At 46.1% G+C, this 23,167-nt stretch overlaps 1 protein-coding gene across 2 annotated transcripts in view; it reads left to right on the top strand.

Annotated features, from left to right (window-relative positions):
* The window catches only part of POLR1B (RNA polymerase I subunit B), a 260,946-nt gene that overhangs the window by 160,086 nt on the left and 77,693 nt on the right, over window positions 1-23,167 (top strand). Inside the window, exons 10-12 of one of the 2 annotated variants that reach the window (XM_086927218.1) lie at window positions 7,130-7,263; window positions 8,248-8,418; window positions 20,789-20,945. In XM_086927218.1, coding sequence (XP_086783344.1) covers window positions 7,130-7,263; window positions 8,248-8,418; window positions 20,789-20,945 — 462 coding nt within the window. Of the gene's footprint in view, window positions 1-7,129; window positions 7,264-8,247; window positions 8,419-20,788; window positions 20,951-23,167 lie in introns of both variants that reach the window. The other variant, XM_086927219.1, reaches the window with a different exon arrangement.

Genomic DNA, 23,167 nt, shown 5'->3' with positions numbered 1-23,167 from the left:
TATTGCTGCGCCAACACTCGTAAAGTTTCTCTTAATGGCAGGCACCGACTAGTGCATTTTAAATTTCTGCAGAGGGTGTATTACACCCCCGAGCGGCTACATCGCTATGGCCTACGTGCATCCTCGGAGTGTGAGCGCTGCCGAGCCCAGGTCGCCGATTTCTTTCATTTGGCCTGGCTATGCCCAGGGGTAAGCTCCTTCTGGGAGGAGGTGTTTGCGGAGCTAGACAGGATACTGGGGGAGACGTTGCAGAGATCCCCGTCGCTTGCGCTGCTGGGCTTCTCCAAGCCACTGGCCCCCTCGTTGCGCAGGATAGTGGATGTGGCGATGCTATTGGCCAGAAGAGTTGTGGCAACGTGCTGGATGCGCGGACCACTCCCTACCAAAACGAGATGGCTCAGGGACCTCCAATACTGCTGCACCCAAACGGAATTGTACAGCGAACTGCTGCCGCCCAAAAGCAGACCGAAATCCTTCTGGGACCTCTACAAGGAATACCTACACAAGGGGGAGGGGGATAGCTCTGACACGTCAGACGTCGACGAGCTCCAGGCTCAGGAGTTGGGCGATGATTTAGAACTGGGACAACTACCACATGAGGAGAACTGAAGATTTGAGTTTAGGAGGTGGGAGAAGGGAGGGTGCGTATGGTACACTGGGGAGACGGGTTGGGAGTGACGCGGACTAGAAGGTAACGTGGGTGGTGGGTGGTTATGACACACACTGAGGGCGCAACCAACATTATTAGCATAGGGAGGATGACAAAGACTCCAACAATGCACTCGATAGCAAACGGGGAGGGCCTAGGGGTTGTTTAGGGGTAGTTTCCTTTCTGGTTTTTAGGTCGCGCCTGCGAATGCAGGGGCGAAAGCCCCTGCTGTCGCAAAGCGATCTATTGTGATCATTTCAGTCATTTCCCTTTCAAGGAGTAGGCAGAGGAGACAACAGATTGTCACGCGCACGCAGCCGGCCGGAATCGGATCAGGTCACGCGCTCCGATCCCGGCCGGCTGTTCACAACACATGCACACATGCACGCTCAGGCACAGGCAGGCACACACACAGACTAGCACACACGCAGGCAGGCACACACGCAGGCACAGGCAGACACACACGCAGGCACAGGCAGGCACACACAGACAGGCACACACGCAGGCACACACGCAGGCACACACGCAGGCACAGGCAGGCACACACACAGACAGACGCACGCACGCACCCCCCCCCCCCCCAAACTCACCGGGCTCTTTTAGCGTGTTCCGTGCACCCGCGTAGCTAGGGGGAGGGGGGTTTAGGGTCGGTCTGTTCAAATGCTATTCTGGTGATTAATGTCTCTGACGTGACCTTACGCTGCGTCACGTGAGTGCTGTATCTGCGCTTCTCCTGGAGATGAGTATTTCCCGTTCTGTGCATGAATATACTCTTAGTTCTACAAAAAGGATTGTTTATAGTGCATTGTGTACATAGAGCAAGCTGCATACTTTTCTAGCCTATACGTCACAATCGCTTCCCTTCTGCCTGGGAGTTTATTAGAACCAGAATTTCAGAAGACATCACTGCAAGGAGTCTTTGATTAGGAAAGCCATCTTCCCTGTTCAGCGGAGAATAATATCTGTGCATCATGGAGACGAGGTTAGTTATGAGGTTTACGATTTTCTGAACGATTGCGAACAAAAAATTCCGATTGGAGGAGTTCTGTGCTATTCCGTACCTCCTGTTGTCGCCCCAGCCTGACACCTACCTCTCCACATCCTGCCCAAGTTATGTTCCAGATTCAGAACTCTAACGTTTCCCAGTCCTATTATTCGTTGGATTCTGGGACGATTCTATAATTAAATAAACTGGAATACAGATCCCAGAATCCAAAGTAAAAAAAAAAAAAGATAAGCCACTCGTGCGTGGGTCATGTTGTTTTACCGAAACATGTCAATTTACAGAGAACTCTTCTTGGCCCCCATACTTGGAAATGCTCCTTTAACCCTGGGCTTCCGCAATCGCGTATTCCTGGGGCCGCCACTATTGTTATATGACCAGGGCGGTTATATTTTTATGTGAAAGCAGAAAGCAAGTAAAAAGGCAGAATACGATCCCTTTTAAAAAAAACATCAAAGTCGAGAAGAAAACACTACAGAAGTGTTTTAAGAGCTTTCCCAGAATGTTTAATAAAGCGGACAGGGGCAGAATTGCCAAGTTAACCAAGAATCCCCTGCGATTTTAAAGCAATTCTTAACCAGGTACCTATGCCTTGACTTTTTACAAACTAAAGACCTGGAAAGGTCGGTATTTTTTCCCCTGAGAATGTGAAGATCTAACACTGACAACCAGAAACCCATTACTTCTGTTCTTCACCCCTCTTTCTTGTTAGTCTTACAAGTCAGGATTTTGGAAGCATTACAGCCAGGTCCGGGCAAAAGGAAATAATGACACAGGGAGCTGCAATCACACGTGACATTTTTAATGAATATTGGCATTATACAGCAACCAAATTGGAGAACTAATGAAGCAGAGGAAGAAGCAATGCCCAAGGCACCTGCCCCAAAACAAACAACCGAATCTGTCAGTTGAAACTGACACTGGTGTGTGGGAGTCTTGAACAGACATGAAATGGGCAGATCGGTTGACACTAGATGACACAGTGTCACACACATCCAAGTAATGGGAAACGGCATAGGATTAACAGCCTTATACATTGGGAGGAGATGTAGCTTAATGGCCGGAGCTCAGAGAGCTGCCGATTTAGAATTTTGGGAACCAGGTGCGTGTCTTGACATTGGTTGAACATCCGCCCCACAGCTTTGCAGTTGCAGATTCAGAGTGCAGATGCAGAGTGCAGATTGTGAGTGCAGAGTGCAGATTGTGAGTGCAGAGTGCAGATTGTGAGTGCAGAGTGCAGAGTGCAGATTGTGAGTGCAGAGTGCAGAGTGCAGAGTGCAGAGTGCAGATTCAGAGTGCAGATTCAGAGTGCAGATTCAGAGTGCAGATTCAGAGTGCAGGTGCCGAGTGCAGGTGCCGAGTGCAGGTGCCGAGTGCAGGTGCCGAGTGCAGGTGCCGAGTGCAGGTGCCGAGTGCAGGTGCCGAGTGCAGATTGTGAGTGCAGATTGTGAGTGCAGATTGTGAGTGCAGATTGTGAGTGCAGATTGTGAGTGCAGATTGTGAGTGCAGATTCAGAGTGCAGATTCAGAGTGCAGATTGTGAGTGCAGATTCAGAGTGCAGATTGTGAGTGCAGATTCAGAGTGCAGATTCAGAGTGCAGATTCAGAGTGCAGATTCAGAGTGCAGATTCAGAGTGCAGATTCAGAGTGCAGATTCAGAGTGCAGATTCAGAGTGCAGATTCAGAGTGCAGATTCAGAGTGCAGATTCAGAGTGCAGATTCAGAGTGCAGATTCAGAGTGCAGATTCAGAGTGCAGTGCAGATTCAGAGTGCAGATTCAGAGTGCAGTGCAGATTCAGAGTGCAGAGTGCAGATTCAGAGTGCAGATTCAGAGTGCAGTGCAGATTCAGAGTGCAGAGTGCAGATTCAGAGTGCAGAGTGCAGATTCAGAGTGCAGAGTGCAGATTCAGAGTGCAGAGTGCAGATTCAAAGTGCAGATGCAGAGTGCAGTTAAAATGTTGCTAGGCTAGGGCTTTAAAGACACCCCAAACGTGGAAAAGACTGCTGTTTTTCTTTGGTTTTGTCCAATCTTGTCCATACGGTCACGCCTAGTATTTTTTTGCAACTATCTTTTCTCCTAAAACATTAATATGCAGGATTGCTGAGGGGCCTCCCCTGTCAGTCCTCGTGGTTGTTTTTTGTGAAGCCCCTGCAAGAAATGGCCATAAAACAATTGGCTGTTTCAGTTGTCTAGAAACACCACAGATTCTACTTGACCTGGGCGTGCTCCATGACTTGCAAGTGGAAGTTCACAGACAACTACATAAAAAAAAGCATTTGCAATGCAATAGGTCTCGCATTTGCGAGAGTTTAACCTATTGGCATTGTAAATGACAATGCCTTTTATTTATGTTTTAAAAACCAACACATAAATAAAAGACATTGCCATTTACAATGCCAATAGCTCAAACAACTGCGAGACCTATTGCATTGTAAATGCTTGTTTCCTTTGTGTTGTTGCAAGACCGCAACGTTATATTTGCACTGTATGAATGCCGACTGTCTAATTGCAAAGATGAGGCCTTTCAGGGTGAGATATGACTGGCGAATACTGATTTGTTCCATCACTTTGCGCCGCCGGGCCTCCGGGATGCCGGCACTCTGGCTGTGTACAGTGTTCTCAAGTATTGCCCATTGGGCCCTCACGATGTTTTGTGTACTGTAAAGTGGAAATGCAATGTCTATTTACGTTGACAGTCGGCGATATCACAAAATAAAGGTCTTTAAAAAAAAAAAACAACGTTTGTAGAGTGAAAAGTTGCTGGCCATATCCGTGTGTGCAGCCCTGGTTCTTAGTTCAACAGTTTGCTTTATCCTGTACGTTTTCCTGGGTCTCAGGACTTCTGACATATTTTCTGTATGCGTTGTATCTTTTCAGTTGTCCATTTTTAATAGCATTTTGGAAAAAATGTCTACCCAAAGTTGTACTGTTTGTTTTGGGTGACGTTCTTCCTCATGTGCAGGCTGAGGTGAGACTGATAGTAGCTGGTCTACTGTTGCAAGGTACAATCTTTTTTCCCAGCACCCACATTGCAGAGACTGCGTCCCAGCTCTCGCTGGTGAAATCTGTGTGGCCTGTCACATTTGGACTTAAGAATGGGGTACCACAGTTCTGAAGCCTCCCTTTGTTCTTATCCCCAAAAGTTATATGGCTCTTCGTATGTTAATTTGTAGTTGGCAGTTGCCATCTCACACTCACAGCCCCTGTACTTCCCAATACTCCCCCATTCATCCCAGTAGTAGATACTTTAATTACCTAGTGTATGCCTCTTTGAAATCATTTCCTCAGTATAGGAGAAGGAACGGTTCTTTGTATCCACTCACTGAATGAAGCTAGTCCCAACATGCTATTCTGTCTCCTGGAAGTGAGACACCAAAACGAAGGACAGTGGCAAGGAGCATTTGGCTGTTTTTGTGCTTGCCAAGAAAGCAATAGCCCAACAACAGCCCCCGATTAGTCTGGCTTGGCCCGATTCACATAATGGTAAACATAGCTGTGGGCATCATGGATTGCCTGCTAACCCCAAAGAATCAAAAAATGGCTGCACCATTTCATAGCTGGTATCCATGAAGCTGATTAGTAACAATGCACTTGAAAGTGATTGGTTACCTTCATAGGTTGGGTAAATGCTTCAAATGTGTGTGTTCATGTGGCTTGGCCCCATTTGCCAAGGTTTGTTACCTCTTTCACTTCCGTGGTGTCTGTGCACCTCTGTGCGATGGGGCAAGGTGGAAACGGTGCGACCTGCAGAAGGGGGAGAGCAGAGATGGTGGCAGGGAGTGCAGCGGGGGATGTAGAAGTAAATGAAGAGTGCATGTGGCAGAATAGTGGAGGCTGAAGGTGAGAAGACGGGAGAGAAGAGAGGAAGACTGGCACACTGTGGAGGAGAGGTACGCAAGAAAGGCAGAAGAGCAACGAGGGAAAAGAGTGAGAGAGAAACTGAGAAGCGGAGCAGGGACACCTGAGGGAAGAGAGCAAAGTGGGGAGCAGCAAAGGGGTAGCAGGAAACTGGGATAGAAAAGGGACAGGAATGGGGAGTATGGGCTGGAAATGGAAGGTAGAAGAAATGAAGGATGAGACGGTGCAGAACAGGTGGTAGCATTGGCAAAACAAAAGAGAGCAGCGTCGTCGTACAAGACCCAGAGAGAGTAGGTACGAGCACCCCGTATGCCCCATCCACTCATTTAACAGTCTGCTTTAGCGCTCATAACATAATCCGTGGCTATATAACACCAAGCCCCTGCTGCCCCTGGCTAATATAGATTGGATGCTTTCAACAACAACCCAAAGTAAATACCCGTCAATTACGGACCCCTATAGTTCAGAACCCACAGCTCCACCAGGCAAAGAGCAGATGTCACAGCCACCAAACGAAAGAGTTTAACCAAAAACTCCACCAAGTGAAGCATGTCTCGGAGCTCAAGAGTAGTTGGCCAGACAGCCTTGAACACCAATGGAAGGTGACTAAAGACGTTCGCTCTTCAGGCCTTAATGACTTAACCCATTAAGCAAGGAAGCTTAATAGTCGAGTGAGGCGTCTGTGTCATTGAGGCAGGGTAAATTCTCGGGCCTGACAGAGGAGAGGGGATACGTTATGCCCAGGATTGCAAGGTGTTCTTCACAGTACTTTGTACAGTTGGTCACCATGTCTCCATTTGCATTGTTCTCTGCACCATCGTCATTCATTTCTTTGAGCTGCTGCTCTGGCTCCCTGTCACCTCTGAGCCCTGACAATGAAGGACACAAGCCTCTGCGCCCTACTGCTGGCTTCCCTGTGAATGAAGTCCTCTAGACCACGAGATTTCAAGACTCCCCGAACTCCCATCGCTGCACCGTAGGCAACTGCCCCTGGTTGCTTTTTCCACCAAGGAACTGACGACTGGATCTGAGTGGTCCCTGACTAATAGCAGGTACACCGCTAATGTGCAAAAGTGAAGGCTGCAAACAAAGATGTTTTACAACATTTTTTGTACCTTTTTCACTGGAACTCAAGGTTAGGATATTGTAATGCTTTCTAACCGTTCTTTTTTACTAAGCATTTTAAACTTAACAGAAATAAGTTTCATAAATATATAACTTTGACTGGACAATATTGGTTATCCCTGTGTTTAACATTCCACCCGGAACTTCATTCTAGAGTAAATATAAACTTTTCAACCCCACTAACGCTTGGTAAGTGTTTTAGAGGTACTTGGGTACGTCATTGATATCAAAGTGGTATCTGACTCTGGTTGTTTCAGTAAAAAAAAAAATGCCACTAGGATTGCCTTGGGGTCCCATAGGCCCCTTATAACTCACTTGTTAAGGTGGAGGACAAATGTATTTTTGTATGTATTGGTTTATCTGGTGGTAGAGAGATGAAACAGTCACCATTACCTCTTACTATCAATGTTAAGAATGTCATGAATAGTATAGGACATTCATGATGGTTTTGTACATGAATCTTGTTTCCTCACATGGATCTCTGTACTCCACAGGGGTCACTCCTATTGATGGCACCCCAGGCCTTCCATACTCTGACTGCTATCCTGTTGTTCTGGATGGAGCCATGGTGGGCTGGGTGGAGAAAGACTTAGCACCTGCTGTTGCAGATTCCCTTCGCACCTGCAAGGTTAGTTGGGGTTTAATATACACTGTTCTGTCAAGGCCATGTCTTGTCATTGTAGTTTGCGTGTTTTGATTTGTCTTCTTAATGGACATTTTATAAGCTATTGCATATCAGATATATAGGCACCTGAATAGTATCCTTTAATCCTTTTTAATCTAAAGGACGGTCTAAAAGTTATGGATGAAAGATAAACATTTTCAATTATTTGCAGGGGCAAAATAATCCCTTGAGTAAAAATCTGAAAAGGACTTGCACAGTTATATGCAAAAAGTCCCCTTATATTGGTGGTTTAGAATTTAAAATGTCAACTTTATGTGAGCTTTCCAACCCAGACCACCCTTCAAGAGAAAACCTTGACTGCGCACCAATCTCAACTCTGGATTCACTTGCTAAAAAGAAGGCTGTTTGTACCTGGTTCTGGGTGTCATCACTCCACACTTGTTTAAAGGATGCCCAATTACTACTGGGCTCCCCTATGCCCTGGAGGCCTGGTCTGATAGTGGGTACGAATATTGCATTTAAAAGCTTTAACCACGATATAGTTGTATTCATTGAGCCCGAGCTGCATCCTGTTTTTGTTCCTAGTGACTGTACTTGAGTTGGCATGTTCACATGTTTAAAGCATGTACTGAGAAAATCTATCAAGGTTGCAAAACTAGCTGTCTCTACACAGTGGAGTGTGTCTAGATTTGTAAAATGATCTCTTCGAATTCAGTGGTTATTCCTATATTTTATGGAATAATGGCACATTTAGGTTGAAGTTAGTGCATGTAATTTTCTACCACTTTACCAAACAATAGAATAACTAGATAATAAAGCAGCTATCTTGCAGACACCATCCATTCTGCACTCAAACCAATATCTGTGACTGGCGGCAGTATGACAGAAGAATCATAGAAATATTAACATTTTAGTGTACCCAGAGGTAAATTAACATGATCGAAAAGACCTACTTTTTATTTTATTTATTTGTGATGCTTTCAACAGGTGATGCAAGAGAAGAAAGTGTCACCCTGGATGGAGGTGGTTCTCATCCCAATGACTGGAAAAGCTGGTCTGTACCCAGGATTATTCCTCTTCACTACCCCATGCAGGATGGTACGGCCTGTGCAAAATCTCGCCCTTGGAAGAGAAGAAATGATTGGCACCTTGGAACAGGTAAGCCACATTGAAATTACTAAGTTTTGGGGGTATAATAGGGTGCTTCTAGTTTTCATTTTATTTGTCATATAATTCAATTCAATTTAGTCTGACATCCGGTCTCGGCACCTACTTCAACTTGTGAGTATTGTGACACTTTGTAGTGTGGCCAGAAACGCCACTACATCACCTTCCACTCACGGCTGCGCACCATTGCCAGTTCTAACTTTTTTTGGCTCTAGTTTGACGTGAATGATATCTTTATTCTCTTGTGTTCAGAACTTCTTACCCAGGCTTTCACTCTGATATTTCTCTCCGTTATACTCCGCTGTAGAGGCACTTCTACTGAATGAGGCTGTAGAGTAGGTGCAATTTCCAGAAGATGATCAGGGGGTAGTCAGTATTTTTCTTATCCCAAAGAAAGGGAAACGTACCACCAATACCAGATAGACATCCAGTACAGAATCATGTCAGGACACCAGTCAAAGAAACAACAGTGTTATACTAGTGCTGCTGCAAAACTACTACTTAGCTGTGCACTTAAAAGTTGCTAAATTCCACATCTTTTTGCTTCCCGGGGCTAGAAAGGCCTTCACTTTGTGGAGAGTTTCAAACATTATCACTTCAGAGGGGTTCTTGTGACTTAAGGTCCGCACCAAGGCTGTTTACACAGTGTCACAAAGTAGTAACAGAATATGTCTGGAGGCAGGTAGAAAATGTGTCCTTATTTAGATGATTTATCTGGGAAGGCGAATATGCTTCAGTAATGTAGCTACCAGGTAATTCTGTTATTCTCCCAGTTAGGGTATGTGATGAAAATGAAAAAAGCATGAACTTTTTTTTTACTGTAGAAGGCTGGCTCTGTGCACACTATACCTTCCTTTAGTATATACAGAGTCTAGTCGCTCCCCAGAGGTAAAGCAGAGGCTAAAGTAGATACAACCGTACTCTCTTTTGTGGTAGTGTGGTTGAGAAGTCATGCTTATCAGAGGGTAGTGTTAAGACATTATGTCACACACTCAGACTGAATCCAGACCTATTGTTTGTATAAAAAGTTGTTTCTTTGTTATTTTTATTACTAGAACCAAGATTTACTTAGGAGCAGGTAAATGATACTTTCAGTATAAGATATGCAGGCACATGCATTAACCTATTTAGGAAGTGCAAACGGTGCGAATCGGTAAATTTGGCTGTTTGCGCTTCCTAAATACGTTTTTGGGATGCATGAAACAATTTTTCAAAATTCGCTTTTTTTTGCATTTCCTAAAAATGTGAATGCATTTAAGGAATCGCATTTGTGCGATTCCTTATATGCAATGCATCAATTTTTTTAAAAATGCGAATTTTGAAATAGTAAGTGCAAATTAACACGAGGTTGACCCTCGTGTTAATTTGCGAAATTCTTTAAAAAAGCACAAAAATGCATTTTGGAAAGTGTCATGTTACAGACACACATTTCCTTAGGACATGTGTGTGTGTGAAACATGCACTTTAAAATACATTTCAGGGGTGCAGGGGAGGGGTCCTTTGGACCCCCCTCTGCACCCTTGCAATGCATCAACAAATTGCGAATTCCAAAAAATAGAAATGCAAAACGGCATTGATTCCTATGGGCCTCTAGGCCCATAGGAATCAATGTAATGCCATTCCTTAATTGCGATTCGCAATTAAGGAATCGCAAATTCCGAAAATTAAGAAATCCTAAAAAATGTTAGGATTTCTTGATGCATAGGATTTTGCAATTCCTAAATTGCGATTCCTTAATTTTCGCAATTTAGGAAATGCAAATTCCTACAATGATGCATGTGCCCGATTGTGTGTACCTGTTTTGTAGGACCATACAAGTTACTTTGCAGCAGCAATAATGTGTTGTACACTCATTAGAATACTTTTAATTACTTTAGATTACTTTCTAGTTACTTTTCTAGCTTAGGGCAAAACTAAGTTAAAGTTCAAGTTCAGGGATTTATATAGCGCACTACTCACCCAGAGGGTCTCAAGGCGCTTGGGGAAGGGGGGATCAATTTTTGTCGAAAAGCCAGGTTTTGAGTTCTTTTCTGAAGGAGATGTGGTTTTGAGTGAGGCGGAGGTGAGTGGGGAGTGAGTTCCAGGTCTTGGCAGCCAGGAAGGAGAAGGACCTGCCACCCATGGTGGATTTTCGGATGCGCAGAACTGCGGCGAGGGCTTGATTGGCCGATCTAAGTTGGCGGGTGGGTGTGTAGAAGGACAGTCGAGTGTGGAGGCATTCGGGTCCTAGTTTGTAGAGGGCCTTGTGTGCGTGGGTGAGAAGGCGGAATGTAATTTTCTTGTTGACGGGAAGCCAGTGGAGGTCTTTTAGGTGTCTGGTGATGTGATCTTGGCGAGGGATGTCCAATATGAGTCTCGCTGATGCGTTTTGGATGCGTTGGAGTTTTTTCTGTAATTTTGCTGTGATTCCGGCGTATATTGTGTTACCATAATCCAGTCGACTCGTGACCATTGCGTGGGTTACAGTCTTTCTTCTTTCGATGGGGATCCAGCGGAAGATCTTTTTCAGAGTACGAAGTACGTTGAAGCAGGAGGATGAGACTGCGTTGACTTGTCTGGACATCGAGAGAGAGGAGTCTAGGATGAATCCCAGGTTGCGTGCGTGGTCTGTGGGTGTGGGAGCGGTGCCCAGGGCAGAAGGCCACCAAGAGTCGTCCCAGGCCGAGGGGGAGGTTCATAGGATGAGCACCTCCGTTTTGTCTGAGTTGAGTTTTAGGCTGCTATGTTTCATCCATTCGGCTACTTCTTTCATGCCTTCGTGAAGATTGGTTTTGGCGGTGTTAGGGTCTTTGGTGAGGGAAAGGATCAACTGGGTGTCGTCGGCGTAAGAGGATGTTAAGGTTGTGTTGACGCGCGATGGAGGCGAGTGGACTCATGTAAACGTTGAAGAGGGTGGGACTGAGTGAAGATCCGTGTGGTACTCCACAGATGACTTCAGTTGCCTCTGAGTTGAATGGGGGAAGTCGGACTCTTTGAGTTCTCCCGGTGAGGAATGAGATGATCCAGTCCAAGGCTTTTCCTTATATGCCGATGTTGCTGAGGCGTTGTATAAGGGTGTTGTGGCAAACTGTGTCGAAGGCGGTGGAGAGGTCGAGTAGGATGAGGGCCACTGTTTCTCCGTTGTCCAGTAGCGTTCGGATGTCGTCTGTAGCTGCGATGAGGGTGGTTTCGGTGCTGTGTTTGGCTCGGAAGCCGGACTGTGAGGGGTCGAGGAAGTTGTTGGATTCGAGGAAGGCGGCGAGCTGGCTGTTGACGGCTTTCTCAATGACTTTGGCGGGGAACGGGAGGAGGGATATGGTTCGGTAGTTTTTAAGTTCAGAGGGGTCTGCTGTGGGTTTCTTCAAGAGGGCGCTGCGTTCGGCGTGTTTCCAGCTTTCTGGGAAGGTGGCAGAGTTGAACGAGCTGTTGATGACATCACGGAGATGGGGTGCGATGACAGTCAGCTTTGTTGAAGATGTGGTGGGGGCAGGGGTCGGTTGGCGAGCCAGAGTGGATTGAGTTCATTAGGCGGATGGTGTCTTCGGTGGTGATTGGGTTCCAGGCGCTGAGGTTGTTAGTTGGCGGTGTAGGATCTGAGGGGGGTGGGGAGGGTTGTTCGCAGGGAGAGTTCTCGAAGCTGTTGTGAATGTCAGCAATTTTGTTGTAGAAGGAGGATAACGCATCGCAGAGGTCTTGGGAAGGAGTGATGTCGTTAGATGCTGCGGCAGGGTTGGTGAATTCTTTGACAATGTTGAAAAGTTCCTTGCTGTTGTGGGCGTTGTTGTCGAGACGATCCTTAAAAGCTGATTTCTTGGTGGATCGAATCAGTTGGTGGTGTTTGCGGGTGGCCGCCTTGAGGGTGGCCACGTTGTCGGTGGTTGGGTTTTTTCTCCAAGTTTTCTCTAGGGTGCGGCATAGCTTCTTGGTTTTTTTAAGGTCATCATTGAACTAGGGGGCCTTTTTGCTGCCCAAATTGATCTAGTGCTTTTTCAGGGGTGATAATTCGTCAGCGCTGTGGGTGATCCATTTTTTGACGTTGGTTGCCGCTTGGTTTGGGTCCAATGAGAGGGTGGGAGGGTTTTGGTTGAGTGATGTGAGGAGTTGGTCGGAGGTGATTTTGTTCCAGTTTCTTCGAGGAATAGGTTGTGGGCGGTTGTGGGTCAAGGTGGTTTTGTAGCTGAAGTGAACACAGCTGTGGTCTGTCCAATGGAGAGCTGTGGTGCGGTCGAAGGAAATGTGCTTGCTGGAGGTGAAGATAGGGTCGAGCGTGTGTGCAGCTACATGGGTGGGGGTGTCCACAAGTTGTTTGAGTCCAAGATTGGCCAGGTTGTCCAGAAGGGAGTTGGTGTTGCTGTCGTGTTTGTTTTCAAGGTGGAAGTTGAGGTCTCCTAATAGAATGTAGTTCTCGGAGGCGAGGGCATGTGGGCTGACGAAGTCAGTGATGTCATCGCTGAATTGAGTGCGGATTCCTGGAGGCCTGTAGATGATGGTGCCTCTAAGTGTGGTCCTGGGGTCGGTGTGGATCTGGAAGTGGAGATGTTCGGCGGTTGCAAGATTATCGTTGATGCTGGTTGTGATTTTGATGGTGTTCTTATTTACGATGGCGATTCCTCCTCCTGTTTGGTTGTTGCGGTCTTTTCGGATGATCTTGTAAGCGTCCGGGATGGCGATGGCGATGTCGGGTGCTGATGATGTGTTCATCCAAGTTTCTGTAAGGAAGGCGATGTCCGGTGACGCAGTGTCAAGTAGGTCCCAGTGTTCAGTGGCGTGTCTGTGGATCAAGCGGGTGTTTAGCAGGATGCATTTCAGGTGGTTAGATTCGGAGCTATGTTTAGAGGAAGTGGATTTGGTGAGGGTCCTGGAGCAGGTGAATTTGCAGGTGTGACAGGCGAATGGGCCGTGGGTCCGTCCTGGGGTGGCTTCGCAGCATTGTGGTGAGCGTCCGGGATTGAGGGCGAGGAGAGTAGCGGCATCGTATATGTATCTAGTGGGTTGGGTACGGCGGGGACCAGGGGGTCTGGCGCTGGGCGCGGTCCGGGCGTAGACGGGCTTACCTTTGGCGCACATGGGGCGCGACCGCTGCGCGTGAATGCTGCGCGAGAATGCATCTGACATATAAGGATAGTGGAAGGGGAGGGGCGAGGGAGGAGCAGCTGGGAGGCGGGTGCGTGGTGGAGGGGGCGGGCTCCGGGCACAACAACAACAATGATAATGGCGGCTAAAACAGAAGTGCAGACCGGGTTGGGGGAAACTGACTAAATTATTTACGCAGTGGGCAGGGAGGCGCCTGAGGAGCGGAGCACAGAAGCAATGGGCCACAGCAATAAATAAACAAACAATGCGGCAATGCGAGCTAAGCAATACAGGCACTCAGAATTAATGACACAATGCAGGCACTGTCGAGCAAACAAACAGGCACGTGAAAATAATGAAATAATAATGCAGGCACGGTCAAGCGCTAATTAAGATTAGCAGCGCAGAGCTAACGATACCCAGGCAGAGTAGGCAGGAGAGAGCAAGGGCAGTAGGGAGCGACCGCTTCTGACGAAGTCAGGACGGTCACAGCGCTTCGGTGGTCAGGGAGAAGCCTTGCCTCTTAGTGGGAGGGAGGTGCAGCTGGGAGGCGGGTGCGTGGTGGAGGGGGCGGGCTCCAGGCACAACAACAACAATGATAATGGCGGCTAAAACGGAAGTGCAGACCGGGTTGGGGGAAACTGACTAAATTATTTACGCAGTGGGCAGCGAGGCGCCTGAGGAGCGGAGCACAGAAGCAATGGGCCACAGCAATAAATAAACAAACAATGCGGCAATGCGAGCTAAGCAACACAGGCACTCAGAATTGATGACACAATGCAGGCACTGTAGAGCAAACAAACAGGCACGTGAAAATAATGAAATAATAATGCAGGCACGGCCAAGCGCTAATTAAGATCAGCAGCGCAGCGCTAACGATACCCAGGCAGAGTAGGCAGGAGAGAGCAAGGGCAGTAGGGAGCGACCGCTTCTGACGAAGTCAGGACGGTCACAGCGCTTCGGTGGTCAGGGAGAAGCCTTGCCTCTTAGTGGGAGGGAGGAGCAACTGGGAGGCGGGTGCGTGGTGGAGGGGGCGGGCTCCGGGCACAACAACAACAATGATAATGGCGGCTAAAACGGAAGTGCAGACCGGGTTGGGGGAAACTGACTAAATTATTTACGCGGTGGGCAGCGAGGCGCCTGAGGAGCGGAGCACAGAAGCAATGGGCCACAGCAATAAATAAACAAACAATGCGGCAATGTGAGTTAAGCAACACAGGCACTCAGAATTGATGACACAATGCAGGCACTGTCGAGCAAACAAACAGGCACGTGAAAAAAATGAAATAATAATGCAGGCACGGTCAAGCGCTAATTAAGATCAGCAGCGCAGCGCTAACAATACCCAGGCAGAGTAGGCAGGAGAGAGCAAGGGTAGTAGGGAGCGACCGCTTCTGACGAAGTCAGGACAACTCATAACACTGTTTAGACATTGCATTACATCAGTAGGCAGGATAACTCATTGGTAAACCCCAAGTTATTTTGTTGCCATGCAAGACCGTCAACACAGGACATTTTTCAGAGACAAACCCACCATGCAATACTATGGGAAAAATGCAGTGTTAAGTTTGCTGGTAAGTAACTGTTTTGATAACTGAGTTTTGGAGGGTGGAACCAAGGCTCAATTAACACTCCGGGTGCATCACCAGCGGCACTAGGGTGGCTGGGTGCAGAGTGCCAAGGTTAGCCAATGGGGCAAGGGGGCACGTCGGTTGGTGGCTGCTCACAGGCAGGCCACTCTGTTTTGGGAGGCAAGTTCCTGGGGTTAGGGTAAGGGCAAAGGGGATCCCAAGTTAGCACCAAGACTACACCATGAGCGGCACAAGGGCAGCCTGGTGCAGGGTGCTTAGACGGTGTCAGAAGCCCAATGCTATCATATAGAGCTTGTCTTCTTCGGATTTCGCCTGCAGGCTCGGTCCAGGAAGCCTTCCAGGAGGAACCATCAGCTGGGCAGGTAAGTAGAGATGTCCCTCTGTCAGGACTCTCGGTATCTGGGCACCAAGATGCTGGGTCAGAGAATTCAGGGGTGCCTTTTGGCTTCGGGAAGACGCTTACTGGTCCGGTCGCAGTGGAGGGCCGTCGTGAAGAGGCTACAGGCATTGACACGGGACCTTGGAGGTGACAACCCTCGATGGTTTGAAGGTCAGGACCGCAAGGGAAACACTTTAGAACTGGTGGACCCTCTGGACAACGACCGTGGACGGCAGATGCAAAGGTAAACAAAAAGACTGAGGCTTTTTCAGCACACCATTAAGCCAAATATTAATCAAATATAGTACCGGTCTACTCTGTTAGACCCGTAGACAATATACCACCCCACTGAGAAAAATACCACAATGTTAATTTTAAAAAAACGCATTATTCAACAAAACAGAGATCCAGAAGGGTCATCGTTCATGCTGTTTAGTATACTTTATTCAAGTTGTGTTAAATTTAAAGTTCCCAGCACATGATCAGCCGACACGGGTTTCGTCTTTGCTTCGACTTTTTCAAGGCTGGAATAACAAACATAATACAATAAATATACTATATGCAATAAAAATTCAATCACGCATGACAACCTCAGACAATCTATACACATGACCATGTTGTGATTTACATATAAAACACCCATGGTGCTGATACATTGGAAGATAAACGCATGTAATATTAAAGATGCACTGCTAATTTCACCTATATTACACATATCCACATATCCATAAATTGATGTATACGTGAACAGAAAATCCAACCACCTTATGAGTCGAAATCGGAGAAAATCAGATAAAAAAACAAGTAGACAGAAACCGCAAAGAAGGTGAGAACCCGGAGTTCAATTGGAATAACAGTAAGAACTGGAAATAGTATCATCAGACCTTGCCCAGACACTTGTTATGTTATGTTAATTTCGATTTATATAGCGCCAAATCACCGACAGGTCTCTTAGCGCTTGCTTTGGGAATCCGTCCTGGCTTTCCCTGCAAGATAGTCCCTACTGGGCATCCCCAAGGTGAAGACCAGGCATCCCATCGCGGTGGGGCCATAGTGGAGATTAAGCAAGCTATTGCCCAGCGTTGCAGAGTGTGAACCCATGACTCGAGTAGGCACCGAGGCGAGAATGATCAAGTCCGTGGACATTTTGAACTCAAGACCCTGCCGCGTCGGGAATTGAACCCTGGTCCCGGGTCTTCCCGCTGCATCAGGGTCTGCCTCCTCTAACCAGTGAGCCACACTTCTCCACATGTGAGAGAATTGTGAGCATGCCCATATTGAGTGCACGAATCCCCTAAAGAAAAATTGGTTAAACCCCCCATAAATGTAGAATTCGCAAAGAACCGGTTTGAAATGCACAGTCCGTTCTTGTGCTCTAGTGCATAGACCAGAACCCCGGTCCAGATGACCAGTCTACAGCTCGGCTCAACTGAAATAAAATACGAACACAGCATGTGACATCAAGTCATATACCTTCACCTTCTAGACCAAACCATATCAACAGTTATAGCCTATATGTCCTAATAATCCTACTACAAGTCAGAAAGTAGCCTGGTGTTCACAACATGTCAATAACATCCAACATTATTGCTTGTTATCCTTTTATTTTAAGAGCACGCACCTCTTGTGCGCGTCGAGTTTATGTACATACAACCTTGCTGTCCCTTCATACCCATATCACAGTTGTCTCCTATATCCTAACCAGCAGCAATATATCATCAGCATGACATTGCTGCCAACCAGTCTTAACCATGTTTAATAATTACGAATCCGAGCTGCAGTCTAAAAACAAAAGCCACAATGTACACAACCTTCCTGACATCTATGACTCGCCCACGTGTTACCCACTCCATTCGAAAATTGGTGCTTACCTCACAATTACTTATATTGTCCCCAGCTGTGTTCGTATCAACAGCTATATGAAACCATGCCGTAAAGAGATTTGTACCCATAATCCCGGCATCACGGACACAGTGACGCTCATTCAGCACCCCTTGTGGTGCAACCCTGATAAGTTACAACCTAGAGCCGCAATCAATATGAAGGCAAGCTGTAGTCATAGAGTACTGTTACAGTCAAAGACTGAGCCCATATCCACACTCGCCTCCCAAGTTTCCGTACCACCGCCAAACTTTCTCTCTCCGCAGTACCTAACAAAATGAGTCGCTCAACACACCACAATTTGAACGTGGGACACTGCCAAAAACGGAGAATCACTTGACCTGTAGACACGTTACAGGTGAAGCGTCAGGGCGGTATTCAGGCTCAGTGGAATATAGCAACCGCCGCCATGTTCACCTTCCTGCAGAATGCATTACTGGCACAATAAAAACTGTAACCCGTCATAGCCCCATGCTATCCTGATGCATTTGTTTAAATTTAGAAGCATGAAACCTAATGTAGAGAAGAAAAACGGCTATATGAACCTCTTAGTGTTCTTTTCTCATCCTTTAAATCGACTTCAACATATTCCAATATCTTTATTCGAATAACTAGCAATACAAGCCGCAAAAGGTGAGATGCATTTCCAGTCTCTCACATGCAAAGGTTACTCCTGGAGCACAGTTTCTTGGCATCGCAACTTCTTGATATTCTTTTATGGTCAGTGCCGCTGTCCTCAGGAGTCTCGAGTCTTTGTTGAAGCAGGGGACCAGTCCTCACTAAGTCTGAAGGTTTCTGATCCTTTTCTGGAACAGTCGATTTCTTTGCAGGGGGATCCGGAGCTGCAGGTCGGCAGGACTGGGGCCAAGTCAGTTGGGCCTGAAGTCTTCACTGCTGGGACGTCTTCTGGTTCCAGTTGTCTTAGGTCACAGATTCTAAATTCTGGGTTCTGGGCTGCCCCAAAATACTGTATTTCAGGCAGTGTTTTTAGAGGTCTCAAGATAGTAACCAGTGGGCTCTTGTCCTTGGGGTGACTGCACCCTTAGAGTGCTCACCCCACATGGGGGAGTGGGCACAGTCCCTGACCCTAATCGGAGGGTGCCTGGCATCTTTAAGATAGCAGCACTGAAGAGTGGGCTTCGCCTCGCCTCCCCCATCTGACTGGAAGATTGGCAGAGGTGGGCCCACCTAATAACTGTCCTGGTTTTTCCTGCCGAAAAGGGGGTGAGACAGGAAAGGTGCCTGCTCCTGAGAGCAGTAGAGGCTGGGGTCACCTTGCAAAGGTGACAAGGCCTCTGCAGCCACCCTACCACATATTGCTCTTCCTGACCTATGGGGAGGTGTGAACACCTCTACACAGGAAAGGCTTTGTTTCTGGGCCCAGGGAGTGAAGGCTCCCACTCCAGAGGTCCAGAAACTTGTCTCGTGGTGGCAGGCTTGTGTTCACCAGTCAGGAACCCAACAGTGGTAGGTTTGGTTCAGGGGTCCCATCAAGAAGGGCCCCCTGAGTGCATGGAATAATATGACCTTGTAATCTGTACAGGTTTATGATTCTGAGATGTTTGATACCAAACATCCCAAGATTCAGTAAAGCTATTATGGTGCTAGGAAACTCGTAATGACCAGTTTCTAGACCATATCATCAAGATGGCTTTTACTGGGTGCTTACAATATCGAACAATGGCCTTCGATATAATAGGGAATAGTTTGCTCATGCAGATAGGTCTGCACATGAGATACAGAGCACCCTGCCTTAAGGGATACTTACCTAGGTCTCATGCAGTGCTGGCGTATGTTTGTGGAGAAAGGTCTCTGCGAGTGGCATAATACTTGCTGCAGCCTTCAGAGGCCTTTCCCTGGCTACCATATCCTTGGTACCCTAGGTACCCCTATCAAGGGACTTACAAGTAAATCCAGATGTGTGCCAATTGTGGAAACAATGGCACAGGTTAGGGAAAGAACACAGGCCCTGTGAAACTGATTGGCAGGGGCCCAGGGTACACTTGCTCAAATTGCATCAGGCATCTGGCAAAATGTTAGGGGGCAACCATGCAGAAAGGGCACTTTTCTACATTTACTATATGACAACATTATAGAATTAGACCAGGACCACAATCCTCTGAGTGCTGACGTTTCATAAGCATATTCATTTGTTTTAACAAGTGTCTCAGCCTCTGACACTGAGGACATTTATTAGCCTCATTGGTATTATGACATAATGCTTTCATCCAGTTCTGCATGAGAACAATTCAAATGAGACTCAGAGCTCAACTGTTATATACCAGTGGTATTGGGAGAGTTGTAATTCATAAATTAGTGAAGGCCTTGATTTAGTGCAATTCATACAATCTGTCAAAAGGCAGAAAAATTCACATACCCAATCCTAATTGTATCCATTACAAAGGACGCATCCCACATAGGGTGAATGGGACACATGAATAACATGCTTTCCTGGGGACAATCGAACGAGATAAATGAAATGCAATTCATGATTGAGTTGAAGACTATTCCCTTAGCATGAAAGCTTTTCAGGCACAATACTTCGGGTCTGTAGTACAATATTTCATGGTCCATTCCTTTGCAATCTCAGGTGAAGAAAAAAGGAGGTTGACATAGTTCCCTTGAAACTAACTTGTGAAATATGGGGTGGGGCCCTACACCACTATATTCACATGGTGGTCTGCCATTTCCTAGGAGAACAAAGTGTGTTACCAGACACCTTAAGCCGAAAGTTCCTCAATCTGCAGGGCTCAACAAAATTCTGACCACCCAGCGCTCCCACACTTCGTCTGATAAAAACAGTACCCCACTTTTGTTCATGCACAGAGCTTCTTTACCCGATTCTCGATGTGTATAGTCTGATGGTCTACTGACTTCGCATACATAGTCTCACTGATCTCATAGACCATGTGCAGGAGAGAGGTAGGGTCTGACTCTGAAACGGCAACCCACAAAATGTACATACTTGTGGAGGCCTCCAATATGAACAGTAGTGTGGTGGTCATAAACTGAAGTAGTTCGATGGACGTGAATGATTCGTCCACCACACTATAAGAGATGCATATGAGTGTTTCTGTTAAACCCTGTTTTTCTGTCACAGTGTGTGTGTTATTGTTCGAGAGAGGGTGAGTGATAACAAAGGGAATATGCAACAGAATTGTTCTACATATGTTAACAAAATCTTTATAAAAACTCAAATTCTGTAATTAAAGTGGCAAATAACAGAAAAATGAATTAATTTATATTTAAAAAAAATCATTCTCTCATGAAGTTATGATTGAAGGACAAACTGGAAGGGAGACTCTGTGGGTGAAGATTGCTACATCTTGACTGACTATGGTTTGGGGATAAAGTATAAACAAGGACTTTTTGGAGTATCTAATGCAAAAGTAGACTTTTTTTCATGAGTTCAAAAAACCTGCTGATATTAATCAAATTGTGGTATTTTCCCATGTAGGTTTTCATGAACATTGCTATCTTCGAAGGAGACATTGTGTCAGGAACTACCACCCACCAAGAACTTTTTCCTCACAGCATGATGAGTGTAGTGGCCAATTTCATCCCTTTTTCGGACCACAACCAGAGTCCCAGAAACATGTACCAGTGCCAGATGGGTAAGGTTTTCAAATCATTTTGTCTGTTATTGCTCCCCCAAAAATTATTTTGAGGGTTGTGCCCTATGTGTAATTAAACGTTGCTGTCAGCTTGTACTTCGGAAGCATCTAATACAAATAGATGATGGTAGAAGTATGTGCTGTTCCGAAAGCAGCATATTCCTATAGTGTCTTAAAATACTAAGGAACTATATTAACTCAATAGGAACACTATTTTAAAGTTATAATGTAAGCTGGCCCAGAATCGTTCATTTAAAAAAAAATAACCACAAAAAAAAACTACACAAAAAACATTCAAGTTGGCTCTTTAAGGCAAATATTTTTCTTCAGCAGTGAAAACTACAGTGTACAAATAGTAGCTTATGCTTGATACTAAAATATCCAAGTGGTAGGCCTATAAGTGAGCTAATTGGGTCCATTTTTTTATGGTAAATATTTCAGAATATTCATTGATTCTATCCTTTTCTGTCTGTGCACATGCTTTGAGGAAACACCCTCCAAGTCATTTTTTTTTGAGTATTTGAACTTTCATGTACCCAGCTGTCTGGTTTGTTTGAGGGCAGCCCCTTTAGTCCTCACCAAAATGAAGGCAGTGTTAGAGTTTCATTTACTTCAAGAAAGGGTGCTAATTTTTACCTATGTAAATATTTTTATGACAAACTTCTAGCCACAGATTCCTCACCTTTTTGAATATTCCCCAAGTGTCCGACTGGATCTGGAAACTTTACAACAGTACCTCTACTTGCTGGAAGATGGTACCATGCAGCTCCGTACTGACTATTTCTGCTCCAGAAATGATGTGCGGAGCCGATCTAGGAACCACTCCTGCACACTGATGTCGTTACTTTCTCTCTATGCCACCAGACACTGGAGATACCTTTTGTCTCTGAGACCCTTACATTGATCAAAAAACTGTTTTAAAGTGTGCAAGGGACATGTCGCCTCCCAAATCGACAGGTTTTAAACATGTAAGGACTTTTTTACAAATGTCTGTGACCGTTACACATCAAATTTGCCTGTGGTGCCTGGGGTCGAGTGAAAGCTGTAAAGCCTGCAGTGACTGAGCGTTGATGAACCCAAAGGCCATATAAGTCTATAATGGTAAGTACCCGGAATGCGCTTTCCAACAAGACCGGTCCAAGTCAAATGTTCGGTCCCGTTCGAGATACAGAAGTTGCAGGTGTTCTAGGGTTCAGCTTTCCTCTCGATCAAAGTCTTCAGGTAAATTTAAGAAAAAACACAAGAAATCTAAGCAGGACTCTGCCTCTTCCCACCATTCACAGTCCCCTGAAAAGGCAAGGACGCAACACCATACATCTTGATTTCGCTCCCAAAGTCAATTTGTTCTGGCACAACCCAGGTTTCCGGGGCCATCCGCCACTCCTAAGCAGATCGCACCAGCCATGCTCCAACTCTTTTGATCATTACCAACTTCCTCTGATGCACCTGCAGAACCAAGAGGGTCTCTACTTGGGTGACCCCCAGTGGCTTTGCCCTCTACACCAACTGGACTTTCTGAGCCCATAAAGAGGCATCCACTCTTGACTCCACCTATGGCGCCACAGTCCATGCCAGTTCCCAGCTTATCAATACAGATTTAGACTCCATCGATGAAGGAAGATGAGGCCCCAGTTGTCCTTTGCTCAGAATAGTGGGATCTTGGGCACTCACAATGACCACTCTTATGCTGACGGTCACCAAACTGGATAATCCTTGTGTATAACAGTGCTGCATGTGATGGTTTTGAATATGGTCCTTAATATGTTCTTCCGAGCAATTGCAATTGCGATCACAACCGCATAGGTCCACTGTCCTTGAAACTGTATCCCTAACGCATCCTAGTTGTGATTTATACACGCCAGTGGTTGGCCACTCTCTTAGACACTCGCCGTACTTCCAATTGACCTCCACTGATGAGATCACGCATGCTTAGATTAGTTGTTCCCTTAAGGAATTCTCACTCACTTTATTCACTTGATGTCACCGAATACGTTTTGCTGTGATATTCTCTTGCTGATATATTCCAATTTTTCCTTCCTTTCTTTAGGCTATTGTGTAATTTACTCCTTAGGCATAATACTTTTGTCCTGATGATGATCCCGTGTATTATGTAAAAGGGATCGAAACGCCGTCGACTTGTTTTAACACCATGTATGTGAATGTATACCGAATTGAATTTCTGTTACTTTTCATTTCTCAGAAATCGCTCACTTTCTGCCTAA

Source organism: Lissotriton vulgaris, chromosome 6 (genome assembly GCF_964263255.1).
Source record: "Lissotriton vulgaris chromosome 6, aLisVul1.2, whole genome shotgun sequence".
In the NCBI taxonomy this organism is placed as follows: Eukaryota; Metazoa; Chordata; class Amphibia; order Caudata; family Salamandridae; genus Lissotriton; species Lissotriton vulgaris.
The sequence above is the reverse complement of the archived record's forward strand: the minus strand, read 5'-3'. Positions and strand labels throughout refer to the sequence as shown.